Below are 22,068 nucleotides of genomic sequence, written 5' to 3' on the forward strand. Positions count from 1 at the left end.
AAGTGAAACAGCTGGTGGTGATGGGGAGAACATAAGGGCCAACCAGAAGTGAAACCTTTCTAGACCTATTGAGACCAGATCACTGTAGAGGATGGCATATTATTATGGGGAGCAAGAGTGATAGTCTCAAGTGAAGGCCATCGCCGGGTACTGGCTGAACTCTACGAGGGTTATCCAGAGGTTTCCAGAATGAAGTTGTTGGAAAACTGTTATGTCTGGTGGCAAGGATTGGATGCACAAAGCTGCATTGGTGGGGCAATGCCCATAGTGCCAACAGGCACAAAACTCACTGCCAGCAGCTCCTTCACATTCCTGGATATTACTGGGTAAATCCTGGACTCAGTTACTGCGGGTCTTTTCATGGGCTAAATGTTCCTGGCCATTGTGAATGTCCGTTAAAAGTTGTTGGACATCCATAGAGTTATTCCATCAAGGATGACAATTGGAAAGCTGCGAGCATTGTTTACAATACAATACACATGGCAGTATTGATCAGGGGCAATGGGACTTCAATTTCCAGCAGGGATTTTGAATATTTCATAAAGTTGAATGGGATCCCGACAGTTCCAAAACCCCCATTGTCCAGTGGTCTGGCAGAAAGAGGAGTTTATTGTCGAAGCTGCAAATGTGTTGCTGGTCAAAGCACAGCAGGTTAGGCAGCATCTCAGGAATAGAGAATTCGACGTTTCGAGCTTATGCTCGAAACGTCGAATTCTCTATTCCTGAGATGCTGCCTAACCTGCTGTGCTTTGACCAGCAACACATTTGCAGCTGTGATCTCCAGCATCTGCAGACCTCATTTTTTACTCGAAGAGTTTATTGTCGAAGGCAGGCTTAAAGAAACAGCCGCTGAAAATGTGTTGCTGGAAAAGCGCAGCAGGTCAGGCAGCATCCAAGGAACAGGAGATTCAACGTTTCGGGCATAAGCCCTTCTTCAGGAATCCTGAAGAAGGGCTTATGCCCGAAACGTCAAATTTCCTGTTCCTTGGATGCTGCCTGACCTGCTGCGCTTTTCCAGCAACACATTTTCAGCTCTGATCTCCAGCATCTGCAGTCCTCACTTTCTCCTTAAAGAAACAGCCTACAGCTTCACTTGAAACCAAACTGACTCAGTTCCTGTTTGATTATTGGACAACCCCTGAGGTAATTACAGGGATAACTCCACCAGTGTACTGATGGAAAGGATACTCTGCACCAGGTTAAACCTCATCTTCCCAGACCTGGGAGAGGGTGAAATGCATCAGGAATGCCAATGTTGGCTGTATGCCTCCTTTGAGCAAGAGAGACAGTTTACTTTTGTAGACCAAGTTTGGTGTCAATCCCACCGAAATGGCTCTGCATGGGCACGAGGTGAGGTCAACACAACATCAGGTCGCGTGTCATACAAAGTTCGGGTAGGTGAGGCAGTCCTGAACCAACATAGACCACATAAAAGCTGCTACCTTACAAAGTGGGGCAGGGGCAATGCATAACCAACCTCTCCGAACAGCCAGGAAGTCTGTCAGCTGTAGGTTTTCCCCCCCTTCCTTCTAACATTGAGGAATTCTCACAATCCAAGATCGATGTATCCACTGTCACAGCCTCGATACTGTTACTGACTGAAGAAGAGAAGGAATTTTTTCCAAGATGCTTCAGGATCATGAGACGGGCTTTGGTCTGGTACACACCACAAGTATCTGAGTCAGAGTTGGAAGAACCGGACCTGAGTGAAAACTCCTAGGAGAGGTACAAGAAAAGCATCAGGCCAATATCCCTGGACTTAGTTGGGGAGGGATGTAGTGATTGGAAGGAGGGCCAGGTGGCCCTCCTTCATTGAGTATGATATCCATGATTGGGGATATTAACTCGGATGTATGAGGGAACCCTGGCTGGCTGATATAAATAGGCATCTAATGGATGCTTTCTTGGTGGAAAATTATAGTATAAAGTTTTAGCAGAATAGAGTCTGCATGCCCCAGTGATTTAACGAAAATATTTGCACTACTGCTGGGTCCCTATGGGTGCAGAGGTGGAGGTTGAATAAAACAACAATAACAGGAAATAATTAGGAGTCTCCGAGAATCTCACTACTCTAGGTATTGGCTCTAAGCTACTGGTCAGAGTCCATGTAATGTGCACATGTAAATAAAAGATTATTTTATTTCAAAATATACTTTATTCATAAAATACTTTGATGATCTATACAAGTGGACATGCTATACATATGTAAACATTCCATTTCTTTGCATACCGAACAGAGTAATCGTTCCTATTTACAGGTCTGTGTAATTACATATTTAGCTGAGGGGTCAGCAGAGCCCAAATGACTGCATGGGTCCCCTGTTCTTCTTAAGGCAGGCAGATGTTACACGGTGTCTTTCCCTACCGCGCCTTGGCAGCAGTTGCCCCAAGCTTCAGCACGTCCCTCAACACGTAGTCCTGGACCTTGGAATGTGCCAGTCTGCAACACTCAGTCGGGGTCAACTCCTTCAACTGGAAGATCAACAGCTTTCGGACCACCCAGAGAGCGTCCTTCACCGAGTTGATGATCCTCCAGGCACAGTTGATGTTCGTCTCGGTGTGCGTCCTGGGGAACAGGCCGTAGAGCATGGAGTCTCGCGTCACGGCGCTGCTCGGGATGAACCTCGACAAACACCACTGCATTCCTCTCCAGACTTCCTCTGCATAGGCACATTCCAGAAGGAGGTGTGTGACAGTCTCATCCCCCCGCAGCCGCTTTGAGGGCAGCGTGCGGTGCGGCTGAGAGTCTGGGTGTGCATAAAGGATCTCACAGGTCATGTTTTGGTGCTTGTTGGAAAGTTCTGGCGATGAGGCATTCTGCCAAATGGCTTTGACAGTCTGCTCAGGGAACCGCTCGATAGGATCCACCCTCTCCTTTTCCCGAAGGGTCTCAAGGACACTACGTGCTGACCACTTCCTGATGGACTTGTGGTCAAAGGTGTTTTTCTTCATAAACTTCTCCACGAAGGACAGGTGATACAGAACGGTCCAACTACTCGGAACGTTCTGCGGCAACGAGGCCAGGCCCATCCTTCACAACACCAGGGACAGGTAGAACTTCAGTACGTAGTGACACTTGATGTTTGTGTACCGGAGATCCGGGGCACAGCTTGATGCAGCCACACACAAAGGTGGCCATCAGAGTGAGGGTGGCATTGGGTGTATTTTTTCCCCCGTTGCCCAGATCTTTGTACAGCGAGTCCCTTCGGACCCGGTCCATCTTTGATCTCCATATAAACTGGAAGATGGCCTGGGTGACTGCAGCGGCACAGGTCCTGGGTATAGGCCAGACCTGTGCCACGTATAATAGCAATGATAGCGCCTCACACCTGATGTCCAGGTTTTTTTCCTGTGATGGAGAGCGACCGTAGCTTCCATCTGCCCAGTTTCTGTCTCACTTTGCTGGTCCGCTCCTCCCAAGACTTGGCGCACGCCCCAGCCCCCCCGAACCAAATACCCAGCACCTTCAGGTGGTCGGTCCTGACGGTGAAGGGGATTGAGGATTGGTCGGCCCAGTTCCCGAAGAGCATGGCCTTGCTCTTGCCTCGGTTTACCTTGGCCCCCGAGGCCCGTTCGAACTGGTCACATATGCACATGAGTCTGCGCACGGACAGCGGATCTGAGCAGAAAACGGCGACATCATCCATGTACAGGGAGGCTTTAACCTGTAGGCCCCCGCCTCCAGGAATAGTCACCCCTCTCAGGCTCGCATCCTCCCTGATGGACTCGGCAAATGGCTCTATGCAGCACATAAACAAGGCAGGAGAGAGAGGGCAGCCCTGCCTGACTGCAGATCTGACTGGGAAGCTATCTGATTCCCACCCATTGATTGAGACTGCACTGACAATGTTGGTGTAGAGCAGTCTGATCCAATTGTAGATTCCCTTCCCAAAGCCCATTTTGGAGAGAACATCTCTCATATACCTGTGTGATATCCTGTTCAAGGCTTTCTCCTGGTCCAGGCTGATCAGGCAGGTGTCCAACCCTCTGTCCTGCACGTAGGCGATCATATGCCTGAGGAGTGCGAGACTCTCAAGGTGTCTTGGTGACAGATACCGGGCTCTATGGAACTATTGCAGCCAGCATTTATTGCTCATCCCTAATTGCCCAGAGGGCAGTTAAGAATAAACCACATTGCTGTGGGTATGGTGTCATATGTAGGTCAGACTAGGTAAGGATAGTTAATTTCCATAAAGGAAATTAGTGAACCAGGTGGGTTTTTTCTCAATAATTGGCAATGAATTTGGGATCATCATTAATCTCTTTACTTTCACATTTTCATTGAATTCAAATTTGACCTTGTGTCATGCTGAGATTTGAACCCAGATCTCTTGATTATCAATCTTCTGGTAACACCACTAACCCATTGCCTCCCTGTGGGCAGTTTCTTTCAGAAGACAAAGGCCAGTCACAGCCAGGATGAAAAAAATAGGCTTTTGAGTGTCAGAGATCTATGAGGCTTTATTCTCTTAAATGTCATGCAGTGGCTCTAAGTACAAGCTGCTCAGTCAAGGAATTGCTGCTGTTTTCTACAGGTTAATGGAATATCAGAGTGAGTGAGGTGCACAGAATATTTGGGTAAAAAATGAGGTCTGCAGATGCTGGAGATCACAGTTGAAAATGTGTTGCTGGTTAAAGCACAGCAGGTTAGGCAGCATCCAAGGAACAGGAAATTCGACGTTTCGGGCATAAGCCCTTCCTGATGAAGGGCTTATGCCTGAAACGTCGAATTTCCTGTTCCTTGGATGCTGCCTAACCTGCTGTGCTTTAACCAGCAACACATTTTCAGCACAGAATATTTGATTCTGTTGCTTGAGATGCTTGACCTGAGTGGCTTGTTGGGCGATTTCTAAGGCCAGTTCAGAGTTAACCAATTGCAGTGGGCCTGGAGCCTGACTCGACAACGATAGCAGAATTCTTTCTTTCGGTGGCAGTAATTAGCCAGATCGAGTTTTACAACAGGTGATGATGGTTGTCATGGTCATCTTTACTGAGGATAGCTTTGCATTACAGACTTATTGGTTGAAGTAAAATTTGCTAAGATTTAAACACATGTCCTTCAAGTATTAGTATTGATTACTTGTCCAGTGATATTACCACTAGTCTACCGTTCCTACTCACACCTTCATTGGGATCATAAAACCATAGAAATTTACAGCATTGGAATGAGGCTGTATGGTTCATCATTAATGTGGAGAAAGTGAGGACTGCAGATGCTGGAGATCAGAGTTAAAAGTGTGGTGCTGGAAAAGCACAGCCGCTCAGGCAGCATCTGAGGAGCTGGAGAATTGATGTTTCGGTCAGAAACCCTTCATCATTTACATGTCAGCTGATATAAGGATGTGCAGCATAATTCCATTTTCTAGCTCTTGGTGTGAACCCTTACGTGTTACATAGAAAATAGGAACAGGAGGAGGCCACTCAGCCCTTTCTGAGCCTGCTCTGTCATTCAGTATGATCATGGTTGATCATCCAAATCATTCCCGATGAAGGGCTCCTTCCTGAAATGTCGATTCTCCTGCTCCTTGGATGCTGCCTGACCTGCTGTACTTTTCCAGCAACACACTCTCAACTCTGATCTCCAGCATCTGCAGACCTCACTTTGTCCCATCCAACTCTGTGCTCTCTCCCTGCCTTCTTCCCATCCCTTTTGACCCAAGGACTGACACCTACCACCTTCTTGAATATATTCAATTTTTGGGCCTCAACTGTTTTCTGTGGCATAGAATTCCACGGGATCACCAGTCTCTGTGTGAAGAAATTTTACCTCTTCTCAGTCTTAAATGGTTTCCACATATCTTTAAACTATGAGCCCTGATTCTGGACTCCTTGGTCATCAGGAACATCCTGCATTTACCGTGTCTAGTCCTTTTAGAATTTGATGGGTTTTTAACGAGGTCCCCTCCCACCTACATTCTTCTAAAACTCCACTGAATATAAACCTAACCGATCCAAGCTTTCTTTTATGCATCAGTTGTATGATTCCAAGTATCGGTCTAGTAAATCTTTGTTGTGCTCCCTCTGTAGCCAAAACATTTTCCCTCAGATAAGGAGGTCACAATTGTACACAGTACTCCAGGTATGGCCTCACCAAGTTCCCGTACAATTGTAGCAAGTCATCCTTGCTCCTGTACTGAAATCCTCTTGCTAGGAAGACCAACATACTGTTTGCTGCCTTCATTGCCAGTTGCACCTATGTTCTTACGTTCAGTCTCTTTGTGTACAAGGGCACCCAGGTCTCATTGAACCTTCCACCTTCCCAATCAGTTACCATTCAGTAATAATCTGCCCCCCTGGATTTACTTCACCCGCCCTGTATTTGTCCACTCACTCAATTGTCTAAATCATACTGAATCATTTTTACATTGTCCTCACAGTTCACCCATCCAGCTTTGTGCCATCTGCAAACTTAGAGGTGTTACATTTAATTCCCTCATCTAAATCATCAGTATATATTGTGACTAACAATATAAGTTATGGAATTTCAGGTCCCCTTTTACGTGGCTTTTGCCTTTACAGATCTTTCAGGTCGTGTTCCAGACCCCCGCTATCATTAGGTGGAAAATCTTTTTCTCAATACTTGTCTAATTTTCCTACAAATTATTTAAAATGTCCATCGCCGATTTGTTAAGCTAAGGAAAAAAAAAACTTTACAATCATTCTACCTTGGACCATCAAAATTTTATATTGAATTAAATCTGCCTGAAGCCCCTGATCCTCAAGAAATCTCCACTCATTCCAAACTTTTTTCTTTGCTCAAATTCTCTTGTGCTGATATCACCTTTGTAAATCTGCTCTAATAATCTAATTCAGTCACATCCTTCTGATAATTAATGAACACAATTTTACTCAGTACTCTAGCCAGAATCTAATCCATGCTTTATACAATTCTGGCATTATGTCCCTGTTCTATAACCTGTACCTTGGTCAACAAAAGAAATGATTCCCATGTCTTCTGAACTGTTTTATCTGTTTGACCTGCTATATTCAGGGATGATTTGGAGATGCCGGTGTTGGACTGGGGTGTACAAAGTTAAAAATCACACAACACCAGGTTATAGTCCAACAGGTTTAATTGGAAGCACACTAGCGTTCGGAGCGACGCTCCTTCATCAGGTGATTGTGGAGGGCTCGACCGTAACACAGAATTTATAGCGAAAATTTGCAGTGTGATGAAACTGAAATTATACATTGAAAAATTGATTGTCTGTTAAGCCTTTCATCTGTTAGAATACAGTGATAGTTTCACTTCTTTCATGTGTAAATCACAAAACCCTTCTTTTTAAAGTTGCATTCTCGGGTTAGCTGCTAACAATGGTGATAGCTAGACAAAATGTTGAAGATGTTAGCCCCCTGTGTTCTCTGTCTATGACCTGATGTTTAGATCGATTCTAATCTAAAAAGTGAGATAACAGAGTTTTGCATAAATTCATGCAGTTTTTGAACTCAGAGTTCTACATGAATGTAGGCAGTTTTTAAGCAAAGTGCAATATAACTCTGCAATACAAATTCACCCCACAAAATATATGTGTGCATGGGTCTTTGTCTGTGTGTGTCTGTCTGTCTGGGGTGGGGGTTGTGAATGTGAGAATGTGTGTGTGTAGGAATATCTGTGTGTGTGTGTGTGTGTGTAGTGCAATGGTGGTCACCTGTAATGTGACATGAACCCAAGGTCCCGGTTGAGGTCCTCCCTATGGGTACCGAACTTAACTATCAGCCTCTGCTCGGCCACTTTCCTCTGCTGCCTGTCCCGAAGTCCACCTTGGAGGATGGTCACCCAAAGGTCTGAGGCTGAATGTCCTGGACCACTGAAGTGTTCCCCAACTGGGAGGGAACTCCCCTGTCTGTTGATTGTTGTGCAGTGCCCATTCATCCATTGTCGTAGCCTTTGCTGGGTTTCCCCAATGTACCATGCCTCCGGGCATCCTTGCCTTCAACGTATAAGGTAGACAATATTGGCTGATCACATGAGTACCTGCCATGTACAAGATGGGAGGTGTCCCATGCGTAATAGTGGTATCTATGTCCACAATCTGACACGTCTTGCAGCGTCCACCGTGACAGGGTTGTATGGAGTTGTCCTGAGAGCCGGGCAGTTTGCTACGAACAATGATCTGTTTGCGGTTTGGCAGTTGTTTAAAGGCAAGTAGTGAAGGTGAGGGGAAGGTCTTGGTGAGGTACTCATCCTCATTGATAATGTGTTGCAGGTCACGAAGAACATGGCGTAATTTTTCAGCCCTTGGGAAGTACTGAACAACGAAGGGTACCCTGATAGTTGCAGCATGTGTCTGTGTCCTGAGGAAGTCATTATGGTTCCTTGCTGTGGCACGTCGGAACGGGTAGTCGATGAGTTGAGCATCATACCCCGTTCTTGTGAGGGCATCCTTGAGTACTTCCAGGTATCCGTCATGTTCCTCCTCATCTGAGCAGATCCGGTGTATGCCTAGGGCCTGTCCATAGGGAATGGCTGTTTTAAAATGTTTTGGATGGAAGCTGGAGAAGTGTAGCATTGTGAGGTTGTCTGTGGGTTTGCGGTAGAGCGTGGTGCTGAGGTGTCCGTCCTTGATGGAGACGCACGTGTCCAAGAATGAGACAGACAGTCGAGAGTAGGCCATGGTGAGTTTGGTGGTGGGATGAAACTTGTTGATGTCACTGTGTAGTTTTATCAGTGACTCCTCACCATGGGTTCAGAGGAAGAAAATGTCATCAATGTACCTGGTGTACAATGGTGAATTTGTATCGCAGAGTTACATTGCACTTTGCTCAAAAACTGCCTACATTCATGTAGAACTCTGAGCTCAAAAACTGCAGGAATTTATGTAAAACACTGTTATCTCACTTATTAGATTAGAATCAATCTAAACATCAGGTCATAGACAGAGAACACAGGGGGCTAACACCTTCAACATTTTGTCTAGCTATCACCATTGTTAACAGCTAACCCGAGAATGCAACTTTAAAAAGAAGGGTTTTGTGATTTACACATGAAAGAAGTGAAACTATCACTGTATTCTAACAGATGAAAGGCTTAACAGACAATCAGTTTTTCAATGTATAATTTCAGTTACATCGCACTGCAAATTTTCGCTATAAATTCTGTGTTACGATCGAGCCCTCCACAATCATCTGATGAAGGAGCATCGCTCCGAATGCTAGTGTGCTTCCAATTAAACCTGTTGGACTATAACCTGGTGTTGTGTGATTTTTAACTTTATTCAGGGATGGGTGGACATGCTGTCCAAGGTCCCTCTGCTCCTCTACATTTTCCAGAATGCTACTACTTATTATGTATTCTCTTCCTTGATTGACACCCCCAAATGCTTTAGCTCACAATTCACTGAATTGAATTATTTATTTTCACCTACCTGACCAATCTTGCAATTTTTTCTTCACTGAACTAAAGCACATGGACTACAGTAGTTCAAGATACGGGCTCACCAGCATCCTCTTGAGGGCAACTAGAGATGGACAATAAATACATGTCGGCCAGCAATGCCCAGTTTCCAAAGGCCAACTTTTGTATCATCTGCAAACTTTGTAATCAAGGGCCCTACATTTTAGATTTAGACTTTATTGTCACCACAATGTCACTGCACACGGTGCCATCTTAGGTAACTAGGTACAGGAACTTAAGAACAAGGTAGAAAGAAATAAACTAGGAGAAAGTGAGGACTGCCGATGCTGGAGATCAGAGCTGAAAATGTGTTGCTGGAAAAGCGCAGCAGGTCAGGCAGCATCCAAGGAGCAGGAGAATCGATGTTTCGGGCATGAGCCCTTCTTCCTGCTGCGCTTTTCCAGCAACACATTTTCAGAAAGAAATAAGCAACAAAGTTAAAAGGTAAGCATTACAATCACTCTTCAAATAGCGTGAAAATAATAATTACTAGTTAAACATTACAGTCCTTCTTAGTATTAAGTCAAAAATAAAGCCACAAGTTCAACTATTACAGTCTTTCTTAAGTACTTAGCTATGCTGGGACTGGTACAACGGCTCAATCTCTTTTTGGTTTGCTTTCCCCACCATGGCTTGATCTCCCCTGCTCTCATCATCACTACAGTTGTTGGGGGAGCTTCCATTATCACGTTGGATCTCAGAGCTCCAAATCCCAATCCAGGCGCTGTTTGCGCTCGACCTCTGTTCCACGGACTGATCCTTTGTATTGTCTTTGGTATGTAAGCTGGGAATTGAGAACTCACTGAGAGTCCCAGGTCAAGCCACCAGCCATTGCCTTTGACTAGACATTTAACTGACTTCCAAATTCAATAAGCCCGAAACTGCCACTGCCTCTCTCTAAAGGATAAGTTCGTCGAAAAAGAAAGGGAAAGATCAATGAGAAAATGAGAAAAAAAGGGAAGAGTGGACAGAGTGGGGTCATTGATCTTTACCACATTAAGCAAAGGACCTAGCACTGATTCCAGTAAATCCTCCTGGTAACAGCCTTCCAGATACAATAATAACTTTTTGACCTTTAGTTTGAATCACTGAGTTAATCAGTGTTAGCATTTTTTATTCTTTTTAATACTTGAGCCTCGCTACATTACTCATGTCACAAGAATGAAATGAAAAGTGTTAATTGATTATGACAACTTAGGAAAGCTCAAAATGTACAAACTACGTTGATGCTAATTATGTCAAATAACAAAATTGAAATTGATCTACAGCTATGTGAAAGTGCAAGCATTTTCTCTTTGTAAGAGTTAATGTTCAGGTGTTCTAAATGTTGTTACAGTTATTGGAAATCCAGCTGAAGTGTACAGCTTTGGGATGATGTATCTAATGTTTGCCTTCACCTGGTTATTGACAATGATTGCCACTTGCCTGATCTACATTCCGCTCTTTTACAGACTAAACATTATCAGTACTTATGAGGTAAGCTCATTTGCAGTTCCCTTAGTACCTTCCACTCGCTCCCTATTTTACGTTTTCCACTGATCTCTTACAATCTTTTGTCGGTATGAAGGAAGTTTAGAGCGTGCACTTCTTTGTGACTCTGATATCCACAGTAACATTTATTTCGCGTGACTATCATGCTAATTTCTTCGTCTCCACTAGAAAAAAGATGATTTTTTTCCTCATTACTAAGCTAGCTGCAAAAGATATCTGTCTGAATTGATAGTGATTCATGTGGAGCAGTTTTAACTGAGTGGGCAATGATTGTCAGAGAAATGGATTTCTGAAACCCAAAAAGTTGTTCAAAGGTTTTTAGAATGCTGTGGCTGATCCATAGATAACAAAGAATGCGCCAATATTACAATAGAATAGAATCCCTGCAGTGTGAAAACAGCCCTTCGGCCCAACAAGTCCACACCAACCCTCCGAAGAGTAACCCACCCAGACCCATCCCCCTATTATTCATTCACAGCGGCAAGCTTTCACAGTATGTAACTGTGAAATTTGGCCTTTATTTGGATGAAATTCCCTTGCAGAGAATACTGCACTTGATAATTAAATAAAAGATTGGGATCGTAAATGACAGGCTCACTGGCAGGAAACAGAGATTATGGGTAATGGATAGGTATGTACAAGGTCATTAGCAGTCATTTCTGCCACCTCCAGCGATATGTCACCACCAGACACATTTTACCCTCCCCTCCCTTGTCAGCCTTCTGCAGGGATCGTTATGACTGGGACACCCTAGTCCCTTTTTCTTTCACTCCTCACAGCACCTTCTGCTGTAATTACAGAAGGTGTAACACCTATTTGTTCAACTCCTCCCTCCTCAACACACCTTCCAGGTGAAGCAGCACTTTACCTGCACTTCACATAATCTAGTATACTGCATTTGCCGCTCACATTGTGGTTTCCTCTACATTGAGGAAACGAAGCATAGATTGGGTGACTGCTTTGCCAGAATATTTATGATCTGTTTGCAAAGAGACCCCGAATTTCCAGTTGCCTGCCACTTCAACATACCACTCTGTTCCCTGGCCAACATCTCTGTCTCAGTACTCCAGGAAGCTCAGACAAGCTGGAGGAACAGCACCTCATTTCCCACCTGGGGACCCTGCAGGCTTCTGGATGCAATATCGAGTTCAATAACTTTAGGGCTTGTGCTCTCTCTCAAACCTGCAAACCTAAACGTGGTGAACCACAACGCGGAAAAGTATGCCATAAGCAGCCTAAAACAGATGAATTTCCTACTGTAAATGCTACACAGGGATTGTTTGCATCTGACATGGAAATGACGCAAAATGGGCAGAATTACTTCAAAAGGCACAAATCCCCCAACAATATCTTCCAAACTCAGGGACTAGAAAAACAAGGGCATTAGATCTAAGTTCCATTACAAGTCACACATCATCTTGACTTGTAGATCACTGGTTCTTCACTGCAACTGGTTTAATACCATGGAGCTCTCTTCCTATTGGCCAACTTTAGTATACTTCCTCCACAACGGTTGAGGAAAGTGACTCATCACCACTTTGTCAGGAGCAATAAGGGATGAGCAATAAATCTATGAAACCAACGTCCAACATAAATGAATGTAAAAAAAAATAAAGAACATCAAAGTTTTAATTTCTTCAGGACTAGTTCAATTGGTCGTTTTCAACTATGTTATGTTCGGCCAGAATGAACAAGGAAATAGTGTATTCCTAAGATTAATGTTACTTTTAGGAGGCAGTTCCGCTAAAGCAACAATTTAATTAATATTAATAAAATAGACTTTCTTGAATCCTTATAGATTACAGCGAGTTACGATATTAGTGTTAGATAATTAATCCAGTGACCCAGGTGATGTTGTGGAGACCTGGATTCAAATCTTGCTATGGCATATGTAAAAATGTGGAATTAGGAGTTAATGATGGCTATGAAACCAATGCTAATTGAATGGAAGAACCCATTCTGTTCACTAATATCCTTTTAGGGAACCCATAGCAATTGCCTTCTGGGCGAAAAGGGATGGGAGTAAATGTTGCTGAGTTGGCAATGCCAAATAAATCTGTATACATAGGAACCTTGATTATCAGGCATTCAATTATCCGGAATTCGGATTATCTGGCAAGATCACAAGGTCCTGATGCTTGGCTAAACTGTATTATCCGGAATTCAGATTATCCGAACATTCAATTATCCGACAAAATACTCCCTGCCTGTGTTGATCGGATAATCGAGGTTCCTCTGTATTGAATGCATCTGGCATTTTTTAAAAGAAAGTTCATTACTTGATTCTTCAGTTGCTATATTTTGTTAGAGTTGAACACTCATTGTTTATTAAACCCATGTATGACAGATATCCTGGCATTTCTGTGATAATTACCTCTTCCAAGTTATTTATAAATAGTTTCCTTACCACCTAATATTTCTGTTGAAACCTACAGTGACAGAAAGGAAGTATTAAACTTTACAAGAAAGATGACCCTGAAGTTCTCATGTCAAATTGATGATGTGGCTAGTTTGATGTTAGCTGGAATTAGACTGATGTTAACTGAAGTAAATTGAAATAGTCTTAACTGTCAGGTTCATCCAAAAAAGGGATAGTTGCTTTTCCCTTGTTGTTATGATCCTGATGGGAACCGTTAACTTTTTGAGTTTGAGAATCCCAGGTAGTAAGAGAATAAAAGCCATGGGATTCCATGGTTTAGGGCAAGCAAACTAAACTTTACTGTGTGAAGTCAGATAGTGAAACCATCAGACATAGAAGCAGAAATTAGGCCATTCAGCCCATCGTGTGTGCTCCACCATTCAATCATGGCTGATAAGTTTCTCATTCCCATTCTCCTGCTTTCTCCCTGTAGCCCTTGATCCCCTTGATACTCAAGATCCTCTCTATCTCAGTTTTAACTATACTCAATGACCTGGCCTCCACAGCCTTCTGTGGCAATGAATTGCACAGATTCATCACTCTCTGGATGGAGAAGTTTCTCCTTATCTCTGTTCTAAAAGGTCTTCCCTTTACTCTAAGGCAAAGCCGGGTAAAAACAATGACTGCAGTTGCTGGAAACCAGATTCTGGAGTAGAGTGGTGCTGGAAAAGCACAGCAGTTCAGGCAGCCTCCGAGGAGCAGGAAAATCCGACATTTCGGGCAAAAGCCCTTCATCAGGAGTACAGAAGCTGTATTCCTAATGAAGGGCTTTTGCCCAAAACGTCGGATTTTCCTGTTCCTCGGATGCTGCCTGAACCTCTGTGCTTTTCCAGCATCACTCTACTCCAAAATCTAAGGCAATGCCCTCAAGTCCTTGTCTCTTCTACCAATGGAAACACCATTTCCAACATCTACTCTGTCCAGGCCATTCAGTATTCTGTATGTTTCAATTAAATCCCCCCCCCCCCCCCCCCACCTCCCCCCTTATCCTTCTAAACTGCGAGTATAAACCCAGAGTCCTCAAATATGCCTCATATGTTTAACCTTTCATTCCTGGTACCATTCTCATGCACCTCCTGTGAATCTGCTCCAGGGCTAGAACATCCTTCTTGAGATATGGAGCCCAAAACTGCCTACAGTACTCCAATGTAGAGACTCAGAAGTACATCCCTGTTTTTATATTCAAGGCCTCTCAAAATAAATGCCATCATTGCATTTGCCGTCCCAACTATTGACTCAACCTGCAAGTTTACCTTGAGAGAATCCTGGACTGGAACTCCCAAGTCTCCTTGCACTTCAAACTTTTGAATTTTCTCCCCATTTAGAAAATAGTCCATACCTCTATTCTTCTTAACAAAGTGCATGACTTCACACTTTCCCACATTGTACTCCATCTGCCATTTCTTTGCCTACTCTCCTAACCTATCCAAATCCTTCTGCAGCCTCCCTGCCTCTTCAATGTTATCTGTCCCTCATCTGCAAACTTAACCAGCAGGCCCTCAGTTCCTTTATCTAGATTGTTAATGTATAAAGAGAAAAGTGAAAATCATCTACACTATACATACAATGTAGGCACTAACATTCAGCTTTAACATGAAATAAATAAAAAATATTAAAGTCAGCATGGTCTTACCAGACTATAGGACTGCTCTCTCAATACTGAGAGATAATGGGAAGTGAGTTTAACCTGATAGTCATCATGCCCTGGAGAGGGGAAAGTTGAGAAGGAAAATCCTTCGTGCTAACCTCAACTGGTGGAGGAATTGAGGTAAAAAATGAGGTCTGCAGATGCTGGAGATCACAGCTGAAAATGTGTTGCTGGTTAAAGCACAGCAGGTTAAGCAGCATCCAAGGAATAGGAAATACGATGTTTCGGGCATAAGCCCTTCATCAGCCCTAACCTGCTGTGCTTTAACCAGCAACACATTTTCAGCTGGTGGAGGAATTGAACCCATACCATTTATATCACACTGCATCACAAACCTGCCATCCAGCAAACTGAGGTAAACCAATTCCCAGGGTGTAGCCTAGCATCTACTCATGGGCACAATTCCACCTCTTACTGACAGCTAGCTTCACTAAACTGTCACTAGCTCAAGGGTCTCTTTGAGCTCTAATAAATTTCAGCTGTACAAAACAAATATTGCTTGTGTGTTGCCTTCAACCCTCGCTCCCATAAATGATTTCCAGGGACATCCCCTACCTCAACTGCCTGAAGTCTGCTAATAGTAGCACTTGATACCTGAAACTGCTTCTGTACTCCCCCAACGTAATTCTGCACTGTCTTCTAATGTCTTCCAGCAAACACAAACAAATTGAAGCCAGGGAACTTTGTTCAGCTCCACCCATTTCCAAGACAACAGAGCTTTGACCTATCATTAGATATTAACCAAGCATATCTCTAGACAACTGTTCTGTTTTCGTAGGAGTATAAGCACCAGAAGTCCAACTATTCAGCTTAGCAAACTGCTGCTTTATGATTCTACCTTTCTGGGTATTAACCTGTTATGAGCAACATGATCCCAGTCTTTAGAGTGCCCTCGACACAAATGTGTTTCACTTGCATTTATCCCATTTTCTGCTGTTAAACTATAATTGCTAAAATTAAAAAAAAACATTTTAAACCACATGTACCATGCACAAGATAGTTGCACCTGCATTGAGATAAAAAGCTGAAAATAAATTCCAACTGCTGTGTTTTCTCCATAGTATCTTAATAGAAGATTTGGACAACTTGTGAGATATCAAGTTGTTTGTTGCTTCATGATCTATATGGTAAGTTCAAAGGTGAATTTTAATATTCTTTCATGTTATTTGGTATCTGATATTAATCAACGTTAATAATCTTACAATTTCTGGTTTGGTCTGTAAATATTATCAAGCTATTGATGGTCATTATGTTGGCTGCTGGGGATTTCAAGACAGAAAGTAGTGAATGAGAGTAAAGGGAAGTTACTCAGAGGGGCAGAAGTTGGGAAGTGATGTTCCACAAAGAAGATATTGAAATCATTGATGTTCATAATTTATAATAATGATTTGGATCTTGAACTGAAAACACAATTTTTAAATTTGCAGATGACATGAAATTGTGAAGTTGGGCCACGTAGAGGGGCATGTACACTGTAGTCAATACTAAGAAGGACTGAAACGAATTACGGGAAGATATTAAAAGACTTGGAGAACGGGGAAATAATTGGCAAATTCATTTCAAAATAAATGTGAGCTAGTACATTTTGGTAGGAAGAAGAGAGAGATCACTTTGTTACTTAGAAGCTCTAAGTCTTGTGGTTGAGAAACAAAGGAAACTCAATTACTAAAGGTTATGCTGCAGTTAGCAAGGCCATAACATAAAGCAAAGGATTCACTTGGGTTTATTTCTGTTTATAACTGTTGAAAAAGATTGCCATGACCAAATCCTAATATATTACTTCAAACCAAAATAGTACCCCAATATTAAGCAGAAGGACAAATACAAAAACACGTGGAAGCATCCTGGATCAGTGCATGGGCTCCTCTTGGAACATGTGAGCTTTTGGGTCAAAGATGTTAAGTGATGTCGGTATAACTTGGACCATGTAGAGGACTGATCTCTGCTGATCAGATGATATGCTCCTTTGATCAGTGATGAATATCCATCTAGCAGAATGACATAGCAATGCTCAAAAGTCTGAGAGAAAGAAGATCAATATCTCCATCCTAAGTCTGACTGTACAGAGTATTTCTAAGTGCAACTCATGAATAATCTGAAGAATATGGATGTAGGTTTGCTTGCAGAGCTGCAAGGTTCATTTTCAGATGTTGTATCACCATATTAGGTAACATCTTCAGTGAGCCTCAGGAAGAAGCACTGCTGATGTTTCATGCTTTCTATTTATTTGTTTGGATTTCCTTGGGTTGGTGATGTCATTTCATGTGGTGATGCCATTTCCTGTGGTGATGTCATTTCCTGTTCTTTTTCTCAGGGGGTGTTAAATGGGATCCAAGTCAATGTGGTTATGATAGAGTTCCAATTGGAATGCCAAACTTCTAGGAATTCTCGTGCATGTCTCCGTTTGGCTTGTCCTAGGATGGATGTGTTGTCCCAGTCAAAGTGGTGTCCTTCCTTATCTGTATGTCAGGATACTAGTGAGAGAGGGCCACGTCGTTTTGTGGCTAGTTGATATTCATGTATCCTGGTTTTCTGTCTGTTTGTCCAATGTAGTGTTTGTTACAGTTCTTACAAGGTATTATGTAAATGACATTAGATTTGCTTGTTGTCTGTATAGGGTCTTTCAAGTTAATTAGCTGCTGTTTTAGTGTGTTGGCAGGTTTGTGGCTACCATGATGCCAAGGGGTTGGAGTAGTCTAGCAGTCATTTCTGAAATGTCTTTGATGTAGGGGAGAGTGGCTAGGGTTTCTGGATGTGTTTTGTCTGCTTGTTTAGGTTTGTTGCTGAGAAATCAGTGGGCTGTGTTCATTGGGAACCCATTCTTTTTGAATGCTTTGTATAGGTGATTTTCCTCTGCTCTGTGTAGTTCATCTGTGCTGCAGTGTGTGGTGGCTCGTTGAAATAATGTTCTAATGCAACTTCGTTTGTGGAGGTTGGAATGATTGTTTCTGTAGTTCAATATTTAGTCCGTGTGTGATGTTTTCCTGTAAACGCTGGTTTGAAGTTCCCCATTGGCTGTTCGCTCTACTGTGACATGTAGGAATGGTAGTTTGTTGTTGTTTTCCTCCTCATTAGTAAATTTTATGTCAGTAAGGGTATTATTGATGGTCTTGAATGTTTTCTCTAATTTGTTTCGGTTGGTGATGACAAAGGTATCATCCATGTAGTGGACCAAAAGTTAGGGTTGGATGATTGACAGAGCTGTTTGTTCGAGTCTCTACATTACTGTCTCTGCTAAGAACCCTGATATCGGAGATCCCATGCATGTTCCATTGATTTGTCTGTAGATTTTGTTATTGAAGATGAAGTGGGTGCTAAGGCATAGGTCCACTAGCTTGACGATACTGTCCTTGCTGATGAAGTTGGTGGTGTTTGGTGTACGTGTCTTTGGGTCTTCTAATATTGTAGTCAGTGTTTCCTTGGCCAGGTTGATCATGATGGGTGTGAATGGAGCTGTTATGTCAAAGGCAACCATTATTTCATCCACCTCTGTCTTGGTGTCTTTGATGGTCTTCAGGAATTCTTGATGTTTTCTTCTATTAAGCCACCACACACTGCAGCATAGAGGAACAACGCAGAGCAGAGGAAAATCACCTATACAGTGTGGTCAAAAAGAATGGGTTACCAATGAACACAGTCCACTGATTTCTCAGCAACAAACCCAAACAAGCAGACAAAATGCATCCAGAAACCCTAACCACTCTCCCTACATCAAAGACATCTCGGAAATGACTCAGACCCCTTGGTATCATGGTAGCCCACAAACCACCAACACACTAAGACCCTATACAGACAACAAGCAAAACTAATGTAATTTACAAAATACCTTGCAAGATCTGTAACAAACACTACATTGGACAAATAGACAGAAAACTAGCCACCAGGATACATGAACATCAATTGGCCACAAAATGATATGACCTCTCTCACTAGTTTCCTTATGAACAAAGAGACCTCAGAGTGCAGGTTCATAGCTCCTTGAAAGTGGAGTCGCAGGTAGATAGGATAGTGAAGAAGGCATTTAGTATGCTTTCCTATATTGGTCAGATTATTGAGTACTGGAGTTGGAAGGTCATGTTGCGGCTGTACAGGACATTGGTTAGGCCACTGTTGGAATATTGTGTGCAATTCTGGCCTCCTTCCTATTGGAAAGATGTTGTGAAACTTGAAAGGGGTCAGAAAAGATTTACAAGGATGTTGCCAGGGTTGGAGGATTTGATCTAAAGGGAGAGGCTGAACAGGCTGGGGCTGTTTTCCCTGGAGCGTCGGAGGCTGAGGGGTGACCTAATAGAGTTTTAGAAAATTACGAGGGGCATGGATAGGATAAATAGACAAAGTCTTTTCCCTGGGGTGGGGGAGTCCAGATCTAGAGGGCAAAGGTTTAAGGTGAGAGGGGAAAGATATAAAAGAGACCTAAAGGGCAACTTTTTATCACAGATGGTAGTACGTACATGGAATGAGCTGCCAAAGGAAATGGTGGAGGCTGGTACAATCGCACCATTTAAAAGGCATTTGGATGGCTATATGAATAGAAAGGATTTGGAGGGATATGGACAGGATGCTGGCAGGTGGGACTAGATTGGGTTGGGATATCTGGTCGGCATGGACGAGTTGGACTGAAGGGTCTGTTTCCATGCTGTACATCTCTATGACTCTAAGTACACTGGAACGAGCCATTAGCATCAAACAACAGAAGACCAGGACAAAGAAAAAACTATTCCTGCAAGAAAACCTGGACAAGCTCGCACCAAAGAACAATACGAACAATTCAAACTTGGATTAAGAACCTGTCGGACTTACCACCAACAGACAAGAAAATTCTGTACTAGTAAGAGAGATGAACTACAACTACAGAAACCAAAAGCACTTCCTAGCAGCATTGGAATCAACACTAAAATGCAACAGACTTATGGAAGAAATCCAGACCATCAGACAGATAGTAGCACCAATACTAAGTAGGAAGAAAGAAGAGAACACCCTCAACACACAGGAAAGGAAAACCCCAAAAGTACTCAAAATAGGCAGAAATACTGTAATCCTACCTGCAGACAAAGGGCGCATGACCGTCATCCTAAATAGAACACTCTACATTGAAAAGGCGAACTCACTACTCACAGATACCGACACCCGCCAACAGATGGCGATGGACCCAACTCCACAGCAAGAAAACAGTATCACAACATAACTGAGGAAACTCCATAAATCAAGCAAAATTAATAAGACAGATCTCGAAAGAAAGAAACCTGTTGGATCTAACACACCCTGCTTGTACGGATTACCTAAGGTACACAAATCAGGGACCCCCCCCTCCCCCCCCACCGACCCATAGTCTCACTTTCCACCACACCGATATACAGACTAGTAAAGGAACTTCACCGAGGACTGAAATACCTAGTAGAAGACTCATGCCAGTCCATCCACTACACCCAAGAATTCCTGAACGTCATCAAAGATACAAGATAGAAGTAGATGAAGTCATGGTTTCCTTCAATGTAATGCCCCCTATTCATATCAATTAACATCAGCCAGGCCACAGAAACACTTATCTCACTAACAGACAAACAAGGACACAAACACCAGGCAGCACCAACTCCATCAGCAAGGACAACATCCTCAAGCTAGTAGACCAGTGCCTCACTACCCACTTCACCTTTAATGACAAGACCTACAAACAAATCAACAGAACACCCATGGGATCACCGACATCAGGATTCTTAGCAGAAGAAATAATGCAGAGACTCGAGCAAACAGACCTCCCCACGATCCGACTCAAGTTTTGGGTCCTCTATGTGGATGACACCTTTGTCATCAAAAAACGGAACAAATTAGAGGAAACCTACCATATCATTAACAACATCCTTACTGACGTAAATTTCACCAAAGAGGAAGAGAACAACATCAGACTCTCCTTCCTGGATGTCACAGTGGAATGAACAGATAATAGAGGACTGCAGACCAGTGTCTATAGGAAAGCCACACGCACTAACCTTTCAAGCCATGCCACTTAACTACGGGAGCAATCATCCCAACATGCACAAATGGAACTGCATCAAGACATTAATTAAACGGGCCACAATAAACTGTTGTACCCAGGAACTAGGAGCAGCAGAAGTAAAATACCTACATAGCATATTGAAGAAGAACGGGTACCTGATATACACAGTCTGCTGATTCTTAAACGACAAACTCAAACAAGAAGACACAACATGCTCAGAGACACTAGCCACACGACCATCTCAGAGATGACTACCAGACTAGTCCGACCCATCGGCATCATGGTAGCCCACAAACCTACCAACAACTGGATCAGCTACTGGTGAACCTAAAGGACCCTGCCCTAACAACCAGCAAAATGACTGTCATATACAAAATTCCCTGCCAGGACTGCAACAAATACTATAATGGACAGACAGGCAGGAAACTAGCAACCAAAACACATGACCAGCTATCACTTGTATCCTCACATACAGATGAGGATGGACACCACTTCCACTGGGCCAACACATTTAGACTAGTTCAGACTAAACACAGACAGGGGCGGGAATTTCTAGAGCCTGAAATTAAAACCGGAATTCCATCAATAAACACATCGGTTTGGACCCCATTTACCAACCTCTGAGAAAAAGAACCGGAAATAATATCACTCATCTTAACAGACCAAGACACATAAATAGAAAGCGCAACAGAACACAAGTGCTCCAATGGAGGCTCACTGATGATGTTATCTAGCAAGGTGATGAAACATTGGAGAACAAACCTACCGGCTAAGTGAGCAAACTTACAAACTGAACCTCATCCTAAGCTACAAATTTTCTCAAAAATTGCAAATACCCAAAGATTTGTGGTTGGAAAATTGGCTTGTTCAGTCACATAAAGTTCCATATTAGGAATTCATCATCCTTGACTCAAGGGATAGCTGGAGACAATGATGTATAATCCCTGAGGAAACTGATAATCTTTAAAAAGAGATGAATTTCCCAGCAGCAGAAATAAATAAAGGGCAAGTTTCATGTTTTAAGACATTTATTGTAAGTGAGTTTCTTTTCCCATACAATCAGGACTCATATGGCACACGTCTTTGGGTAAATTAGTATAACCAGCTTTGATCCAACAAAA

At 42.9% G+C, this 22,068-nt stretch overlaps 1 protein-coding gene across 1 annotated transcript in view; it reads left to right on the forward strand.

Moving 5' to 3' along the window:
- LOC132827938 (sodium-coupled monocarboxylate transporter 1-like) overlaps window positions 1-22,068 on the forward strand; it is a 141,528-nt gene that overhangs the window by 22,400 nt on the left and 97,060 nt on the right. The window contains exons 3-4 of the mRNA XM_060844784.1: window positions 10,731-10,870; window positions 16,014-16,079. Coding sequence (XP_060700767.1) covers window positions 10,731-10,870; window positions 16,014-16,079 — 206 coding nt within the window. The remainder of the gene's footprint in view (window positions 1-10,730; window positions 10,871-16,013; window positions 16,080-22,068) is intronic.

The sequence above is a fragment of the Hemiscyllium ocellatum genome, chromosome 25, assembly GCF_020745735.1.
Source record: "Hemiscyllium ocellatum isolate sHemOce1 chromosome 25, sHemOce1.pat.X.cur, whole genome shotgun sequence".
Lineage (NCBI taxonomy): Eukaryota > Metazoa > Chordata > Chondrichthyes > Orectolobiformes > Hemiscylliidae > Hemiscyllium > Hemiscyllium ocellatum.